At 48.9% G+C, this 8,373-nt stretch overlaps 5 protein-coding genes across 7 annotated transcripts; 3 read left to right on the forward strand and 2 right to left on the reverse strand.

The window, feature by feature from the left end:
* Positions 1-140: 140 nt before the first annotated feature.
* LOC6613195 (serine--tRNA ligase, cytoplasmic) lies at positions 141-1,901 on the reverse strand. Its single transcript, XM_002037640.2, has one exon. It carries the CDS (start codon positions 1,795-1,797, stop codon positions 292-294), a length of 1,506 nt encoding a protein of 501 aa, XP_002037676.1. The 5' UTR covers positions 1,798-1,901; the 3' UTR covers positions 141-291.
* A 223-nt stretch (positions 1,902-2,124) lies between these two features.
* Positions 2,125-3,443, forward strand: LOC6613196. The gene has a single exon (XM_002037641.2). The coding sequence runs from the start codon at positions 2,242-2,244 to the stop codon at positions 3,334-3,336; it is 1,095 nt and encodes a 364-aa protein (XP_002037677.1). The 5' UTR covers positions 2,125-2,241; the 3' UTR covers positions 3,337-3,443.
* Positions 3,360-4,487, reverse strand: LOC6613197 (protein cornichon homolog 4). The gene is made up of 3 exons (XM_002037642.2): positions 4,294-4,487; positions 3,919-4,241; positions 3,360-3,854 (listed from the first exon to the last, which is right to left on the reverse strand). The coding sequence occupies exons 1-3, from the start codon at positions 4,369-4,371 to the stop codon at positions 3,782-3,784; spliced, it is 474 nt and encodes a 157-aa protein (XP_002037678.1). The 5' UTR covers positions 4,372-4,487; the 3' UTR covers positions 3,360-3,781.
* Positions 4,488-4,742: 255 nt separating this feature from the next.
* Positions 4,743-6,298, forward strand: LOC6613198 (reticulon-4-interacting protein 1 homolog, mitochondrial). The gene is made up of 3 exons (XM_002037643.2): positions 4,743-5,379; positions 5,431-6,036; positions 6,092-6,298. The coding sequence occupies exons 1-3, from the start codon at positions 4,867-4,869 to the stop codon at positions 6,212-6,214; spliced, it is 1,242 nt and encodes a 413-aa protein (XP_002037679.2). The 5' UTR covers positions 4,743-4,866; the 3' UTR covers positions 6,215-6,298.
* Positions 6,299-6,383: 85 nt separating this feature from the next.
* On the forward strand, positions 6,384-8,336 carry LOC6613199. Of its 3 annotated transcripts, none has more exons than XM_032727637.1 (3): positions 6,384-7,264; positions 7,703-7,871; positions 7,924-8,336. In XM_032727637.1, the coding sequence occupies exons 1-3, from the start codon at positions 7,202-7,204 to the stop codon at positions 8,268-8,270; spliced, it is 579 nt and encodes a 192-aa protein (XP_032583528.1). In that variant the 5' UTR covers positions 6,384-7,201; the 3' UTR covers positions 8,271-8,336. The 3 variants fall into 3 exon arrangements, with proteins under 3 accessions (XP_032583528.1, XP_032583534.1, XP_002037680.2); XM_032727643.1 differs by lacking the exon at positions 6,384-7,264 and adding an exon at positions 7,294-7,649; XM_002037644.2 differs by lacking the exon at positions 6,384-7,264 and having other exon boundaries at positions 7,294-7,871.
* Positions 8,337-8,373: the final 37 nt, after the last annotated feature.

Genomic DNA, 8,373 nt, shown 5'->3' on the forward strand with positions numbered 1-8,373 from the left:
AAACTGCCGGCCGGGGTGACTTTCCCTATCAACCATTAATGTCCAGACCTACATTCTATATTAGGATTTATTGGGCAGTTATTATTTTTTATACCGCCATTAAAAAAAACCTTCACCCCCAAATAACAAAGACTGGCGAATGCATTCAAAGCACAGCTTGATCCAGTTTAATCGTTATAGTTTCTATAAATGCCATAAATATTAGATAAGTCGATAAGTAACAAAAATTTTGTGGACTTTGCAAGCTTAGTTTTGCAGTATATTTCGTAGTAATTGATGTGAACTTTAGGCTTAACCGGCGGCCGGGTCCTTCTTGGTTTTCTCCTTTTTGCCTTTCTGCTTCTCGGCGGCGGCCAACTCCAGATCAATGGGAGCGGGCTTGACGAACGGAATCTCATCCTGGAACTTCGCCGGCATGTACTTCTTCAATGGCTCCGGCACCTTGATGCCCGTCTCTGTCTGATGGGTCTCCAGGATGGCGCAGATGACGCGAGTGGCTGCGCACATCGTGGCATTCAGCATGTGCACATAGTCGACGGCGGCGTTCATCTTCTTGGTCTGGCCGAAACGGACGAGCAGTCGACGGGCCTGGTAGTCTAAGCAGTTAGAGCACGAGACAAGTTCCCTGTAAGCGCCGCTGCCGCCGAACCAGGCCTCGAGATCCAGTTTCTTGGAGGCTGCATGGTTGAGGGCACCGGAAACGATGTTAACAACGCGATATGGAATGCCCAGCGACTGACAGAACTGCTCCGCATTCCCGATCATCTCGTCCATCATCTCCCACGACTTGTTGTCGTGTGGGGAGGTCAGTACGAACTGCTCCACCTTCTCGAACTGGTGGACGCGGAAAATGCCGCGAGTGTCGCGTCCGTGCGAGCCAACTTCCTGGCGGAAGCAGGTGGACAGACCAGCATACTTAATGGGCAGCGAAGCCTCTGGCAGCCATTCATCGCGATGATAGGCGGCGATGGGCTGCTCTGAGGTGGCGATCAGGTACTTCTCATCGATGCCCACCTCCTCGGCCTTCTCGCTGCCCTTGCCCACCACCTTGTAGAGCTCCTCGTCGAACTGTGACAGCTGGGCCACCTCCTGCATTACCTCCTTCCGCATGAAGAAGGGCGTGTACAGGGGAACGTAGTCACGGGCGTACAGCAGGTGCAGGGCGTGTTGGATGAGAGCCTGCTCCAAGAAGACTGCGGCTCCGGTAAGGAAGTAACCACGTCCGCCGGATACCACGGCTCCTTTCTCCGCATTCATGCCGTCGATCATCATGATGAGGTCCACATGCGAGTACTTGCCGCGCTTTTCACAGTCGCCAAAGTTGCGCTCCACGCGGTTCTCGTCCTCGTCGTTAGACACAGGCACGGACTCGTGCAGGTGGTTGCCCACCTCCCGCAGTGAGGTGTTCCTTGTCTGCTCGGCAAGCTCCAGCGACTTCTGGTTCTCTGTCATTGCGTCGTCGATGAGCACGCGCAGCTGCTTGATCTGGTTAACGGTCAACGGCTGCAGTGTCTCAGCCACAATTTCGGTGAGATCCTTGGTCACGTCTGCGGGCAGGTCCTCGCTCATGGCACCCACCGGCTCCTTCTTCTTCATCTTCTCGCCGATCACCTTGCTGCAGACGTTCTTCACCTTGTTCAGGTTGTCGGCACGGTGGCGGCACTGACGCCACTCCGTATCCTTGGCGATCACAGTCTCCACCAGCGCCACATCCTTGAAGCGCTTCTTTTGATTTTCGCGCACGAGGTCCGGGTTGCCGCCCTTGTCGCTGCGAAACAGATCCAGATCCAGCACCATTTTAGCTACGCTTTATTTCAGTTCCAGTGGCGGATTAGCTTCGATTCTCTCGCGTTTCGTCGGCGTTTTCACAACGTGGCTAGGCTTTTCGTCAGCTGGGCAGTGCTGGAAAGCGATGGGGGTAAGTGCATATCATGGCTGAGATTATGACGAAGTGCATTCTTGTGACTCATCAAATTTCTAAGTGCTTCTGAAAAGTTAGCCCAACAATTTTATACCAATGTTTTTTAATATTTTCCGTTTAGCCATTTCCTTCAAGAAATAACCTTTTTATCCAGATTAACATAACTGACAATGTAAATATCGACTAAAACGTACACTTTATTCGTCACCATTTGAAACATTCATATCACCCTTTCACAACACTACTTGCTACTAGCAGCTGTTCAAAAACAGTCCAATAGGAGAACAGCAGCGAATTCGCAAAAGATTCCGACTTCAACAATGAGCTTTATTGACCAGGAAGTCACGGAGTTCCGAGCAAAATGTGAGAAGCAGGTGCCGCACACGAAGATCATTATTTGCTCCAACTCCCTGATCCGGGTTGACATATACCCGGAGCGGCCGAATCGCTCGATGACTATGTGCCTTCGATTTCCAGAAAACTACCCGCAGAGCACCCAAATTCTGGTGGAGCTGAAGAGTCGTGTGTACTCCGAAATGCTTCTGACGGAGCTTACCCGGCTGATCGACGACTATGCCAGGGATTTCCTCGGGAAGCCACAGGCACTGCAAGTGCTGGCCTTCGCCCAACAGTATTTAACTGATAATCCGCTGTGCGTGTGCTTGGAGGAGATCAAGCAGCTGAGAGCGGACATCAAGACTGGAGGCACGGAGAGCCAGTTGAAGCTGAAGCAGAAAAACAAAAGCGTAGAGCTGGTCGCCACGGGCGGACGCTACACCTACAGAGTAACCGCTGTTGTTCCGGACAGCTATCCCATGCAGAGTGTGGAACTGCGCGGCCAAGATTCCAATCTCCCAGCCGTGCTCGTGCGTTACCTAAACGGCCAGTCGAAGGAGATAGCCCGGCAGTGCGTGGAGCCGCCGATCCGTATGAGCAAGGAGGCTCTAGCCAATTTTCGGCCTGTTAGGAGTCTGCAACGCTCGCTGAAGTTCTGCCTGGAGGCCACCCGTGACTTTCACACAGAACGTTGTCCCATATGTGATAGTACCGTACTACCCGAGTACCCAGAGGACATAGAAAAGGATGACAATGCGGACTTCTTCATCGAGCGTGTCTACTGTGGCCATCTATTTCACCAGGGCTGCCTTAAGAAATACCTGTCAGAGCCTCCGTTTCCAAAGGGCGGCAAATTATGTCCCGCCGCGCGCCGTCATCCTCGTTCCGATGCCCAGACCTATATGGGCAGGTCACAGGGAGGACGAGCCAACGTTTCAAAAACTCCGGAGGACACTGTGTGCGGAATCAAGCTGGCTCACGATCGCTGGGTGGTCAGCGTAAAGACCGCGGAGGCGCGCTGGGCCCAGAAACAGGCTCGCCAAAGAGAACTGGAGGAGGTGGTCGACTTTTTGCAATAACAGAGGATCGACTCAAGAACAGCTTACTGTGTATGGTTATGTATTTTGTGATTTCTATTCGAATACGCTTATATTGCTAAAGATTAAATAAATAAAGTGAAGATGAAGTGCGACTAGGTTGGTTTGGGCAAGTGTTTCGTCTATCCTGTTAACGCGATTGAGCACACTGCGGTGTTACAGTCTTTTTTAATGATTTGAAAAAAAAAAAAAATAAATTAACTAGTCTAAGGAAAATTTTCAATCCATTTCGGGTTTAGGTTGTGAGAAGCAGTCAAATGCTCTTATCAAGTTCTGCGAAAGTGTTCGAGGAAACTTGTTTTGTGAGATGTACGCCTAAGTTTTAGTTACAGAATTTCTGATAGAAACTATAACCAGACTTTGTAGTTCGGCCTAGGATGAAGAAATTTGCTGGAAGCCCTTTGGTGCAGGCTTATTTGGCTAAACTTCAGAAATCCGTTACTATTTCGTCGTCCTCATAACGCTTGATGGGATCTCCCTTGATTAGTGACGAAATAAGGCTGTAAAGACAAGGATCCGATAACTTCGTAGAGATTAACATGCAGTTTTAAACTTTTAACTCACCAGTACAACCCCACGAAGAACATCACGAAGTAGTAGCCCAGATAAATCATACAATTTCTCAGGTGGACCTTCAGCAATCCCCGACTGTGTATGTCCACCGGATCGTAGACACCCAGGCTATCGCGCCGCTGGCGATGAAGCTCGTAGAACAGCCAAATCACCATCGGCAGGTTCAGGAGGAACATCGCCCAGTGGCCTCCGAGTAGCAGAAGGACACAGAGCAGGGCGTGGGATCCGAACTTGGGTATTACCCAGAAGTTGAGGCGTCGGCAGCACTCCTGGGCATTAAGATAGTCGCACTCCAGGTCAGCCAGTGTCAGGACCTAAAAAATTGTACTTTCAGAATGTTTCTCTTCAATGGAAAACCACACTCACATAGTAAATCAGGAGTAGGAGAATTGCTCCGTAGACCAACAGGGTGATACAGAAGGTGGCTGTTTCGGGCAGAAACATTATTGCACTATAAATTCGCTTTTCACTTAAAAATACGATGTTTTCCTATGCTATTTACAAAACTTGCAGCATTTCGCGTTTGATTTTTTTTTAATTAAGAAATGGTTCTAAATATTCCATACTGCGTTTTGCGAAAGAGTGCTGTAAAGCGATTTTTTAAAGTAGCAACCCTTAAATACCTCACTACTCTCAATGAAATTAAATTGGTGTTCTTTATAATGCATTTAGGTTGTACTCTTATTACCCAAGCCAAGGTTACATACTAACATAGACCGTTTGCCAACTATATTTGTATGTAGTTATAAAACCCTAGTGTTTTGTTTGTTTAACCATTGATTGGTCGATTTGAACGGCGATAACAAAAACTAGGTATCGGCTCTGCGCGATTATTGTTGACATAATATCAGCTGTTTGGCCAGCAAACAAAAACAAAACAAAATAAGGAACATATTTTCTTAAGCAATATCTCTAATTTTTAATTCGTATAACCCGCTGATGACGGCAGCCGGCGTTATTTCTATCCTCTGCCTGAGGCAGTTAGTCCGTCTAAACAGGCGCCAGTTTTCAGCCCGTGCGAAATCCGTGCTTTCCGGCTCACAAACAAATGACCAGGCAGCGCCACCACCGACATCGAAATCCGCGGACAAAATGCGCGGATGGCAGCTGCACAACTACGGCGATATAGACGAGCTGCAGCTCTCTGACATGCTAAAGATACCCCAGATCCGTAGTTCCAACGAGTGTCTGGTACGCATCAGGGCGACGGCAGTGAACCCCATCGACCTGGCTATGCTCCGTGGTTACGGGGCCACAGTGCTGAACAAGATGCGCTGCCAGCCGGGCGACGGCATCGAGTTTCCACTTATTCTGGGCCGCGAGTTCTGCGGTGAGCTGGTGCAGACGGGAATGGGTGTTTCGCTGCCTCTGAGATCGCGCGTCTGGGGAGTGGTACCCCTACAGGCCACCATTGGCTCGCATGCGGAGTACGTAGCCGTTCCTTCATACTGTGTAAGTAGTTGAACTACTTACAAGGTCTTTCAAGTAACTTGTAGTCCGTAGCTTGCTCCTGCACCCAAAGAACTGGATGACAGCGAGGCCGCCAGCGTGTTGTATGCCGGATTGACGGCTTGGTCGGGTCTGTACATAACCGGAGGCCTTGGTGGTCCTTGTGGAGCCACAACTGCTTCCGGTGGAGGTGCCCACAAGCGGGTCCTAGTCCTTGGCGGCTCCGGTGGCGTTGGTACATTGGCAATACAAATCCTTAAGTCCCAGAAAGTACAAGTTTTGGCAACCTGCAGCGAAAATGCCATTGAAATGGTTCGCAATCTGGGAGCCGATTTAGTGGTCGACTACAACAACCCGCAGGCCATGGAGGAGCTGTGCAAATACGCACCCTATGACATTGTGCTGGACTGCGCTGGACAAGGAGGTCAGAAGGCGGCGGAATCGAAGTTTGACTTTCGCCAGTACATCACCTTCTCATCTCCGTTGCTGGCCAACATCGACAAGCAGGGACTGGGAGTGGGAGCGCTTAAGAATGTGTTCGATCTGTTCCAGACCAACGTAAGGTCCGTCACGCAGCGCGGAGGCCTTGTCAAATGGGGCTTCTTTAGTCCCGCCCCCCAGGGAATTCAATTCCTACAGAAACTAGTGGAGCAGCGAAAGGTAAGAGTTGTTCTCCCGAGCTACTCTATAAACTAATTACATTCTTCCTTTTTAGCTGATGCCGCTGATCGATAGCAGCTACGGTTTCAGTGAGCTGCCAAAGGCCTTTGAGAAGATGAAATCCGGGCACCTCCGGGGCAAAATTGTGGTGAAGCTGCGAGAGGAAACTGGCGACTAGCAGGCTGATATTGTTGTTTCTGTTGCATTAAAGGCTTGTGTTGGTTAATTAAAACAGTAGAGCAATCTACTTAGTGAAACAGTATAACTTTGACGCCATTCCATTGCATCACTTGCGCGGTTCAAAGACTGTAGTTCCAGGCCAAGCCACTGACGCATATAAATATATTTCCTATATAAAATAATCGATGATCAGCGTGATTAGAGCGCTGGCCTCCGTCAGGGATCACCTTTAAATCACCGTGAACGTCCACGGACCTGCAGCGCCCTGTACCTGAAGGTCGTCGTGTAGCTGCAGCTTAAATGATTCAACTTCGGCAAGCATAGTCCCGGTCGTGCGCCCATCGCAAACTAATGAAATTCCGGGACCAATGTTGACGAGGCACGACACACGCCAGCGGCCTGCGAAAATTTCCGTGCGTCTAAATTTATTCCATCGCCTGGCTGACTGGCTGCCGTAGCAGCGCCCGATACCCAGATTCCTTATCAGAGGTTGAGTGGCCGGCGGCGGGGTGATTCCGCAGCACGCGGCCAGCCCGCTCTAATCACATCGCTCACATGCGTTCGCAACGCTCCAGAGCATCGGAACACGACCAGGCCGCTATCGCCGGGGTCGAGGCTTTCCAAAAGCCAACGAAAAGCCTCTCCACCGCCGCTATCATCCGACATTGCCGGCGAAAAAAGCGAAGAATGCACGCGTCTCTGTTTTGTTTTGGTTTTTATTAATAGCTCTCAATTTGTTACCGGGCCCGTCACTCTTGATATGATTGGAGTGGTGCCAAACCGATGCTAGCCGATGAGGAAATACCCTTAAAGTAGTCACAACCAATATAGATAGTGAAATGCTCTGTTCTTTCAGGGAATAACACGCCTAAGATTCTCCTAATATTGGTTGTACCCACAACTAGAATAGCCAAAATAGCTGAAGGAAACTTTTAGTCTGAGCTGTCGGAAGACCTTGAAATCCCAGCGCTTATCTGATGTCTGAATGAAATTAGCTATTATTGGGAAAAATTGTCAAGGCGGCAACAAACCCGAGTACTTGAGATATGTAAGCATTTAAACATAATAATATCATCCACTGAGTGAGCTTGTTGTTGTTTTGATAATGGAACTTGTCAACGTGTTTACGATGTGCACAATTGGGTTTCCTTACGCAATAATATTATTTGTTGGGGTAGCGCCAGGATGATGGGTAGGAAGTATGTACTTTTAAGTACCCGAATTCATCTATTAATGATGACCCATTCCGATATTAAACCGAAATTGGAGCAACGTCGCGGTTCTTATGGCATTCTTTCGGAAATTATTTGCATACGATTAAGAGTATTAGGGTTTCGTTAGCACGCATTTCTTTCGTTTGGTGTATTAATTTGATTTAATTTTGTATTTTAAACAGTGAAACGGGCGAATCAAAGCAGCCGTCTGACACTTAAGTACTTTCGATCAAGGATGCGTGGTGTTTTAAATAAGTTCCCAACCTTCACAGGGCCAACACACAAAAATTTTTCTATTTAAGCTATTGGATCTATTTGGATCGGCACACAAACACTCCTCTTTTGAGACTACGAGTTGTAAACCCAAATTTTTAATGGATAAACATGAACCTACGTTGCTGCCGTTTATTATGGACATGCTAAGTCGCGAGCCGCAAATGTGTAAGTGATTTAATGGAGCTTTCGATTAAAGAATAACTTTCCAAATTTTCAGGCTCTTCTGTGGACGACTTGGTTGAGAACATCAAGGACGTTATGCTCGAGGAGCACGTCAGAGCCTTCGGAAGCCTCAAGCGTGCGGTGGAGTTTGCCCTGGAGTTGGGCGTCAACCTGGGCATCATCTCGCTGGCCGCTAGGAAGGTCCGCATTCCCCCTACTTATCGCAGAAGTACACACAAGACTAAGGTGCCCGTGAGCAACAGAATCCCTGTCCGCTTGGGACGCCAGCTGGTCAAGCAGCGAATGGCGATGACCTTGGCAACCAAGCTGGCAGCCAAGAAGCGGTCAGGAGGACGCCTAAAAAGGGCCAAGAAGACTGCTGGGGTAGCGCCAAAGAAGTAACTTGGGGACAAACCATGGCTATCTCTGTTCCGTCCAATAAATAATACAATTGCGAATGGCTTGCAACCCCCGGCGTGTTATTGAACCAGACGGTAGGGCTGTG

This window comes from Drosophila sechellia, chromosome 2L, assembly GCF_004382195.2.
Source record: "Drosophila sechellia strain sech25 chromosome 2L, ASM438219v1, whole genome shotgun sequence".
Classification (NCBI taxonomy): Eukaryota; Metazoa; Arthropoda; class Insecta; order Diptera; family Drosophilidae; genus Drosophila; species Drosophila sechellia.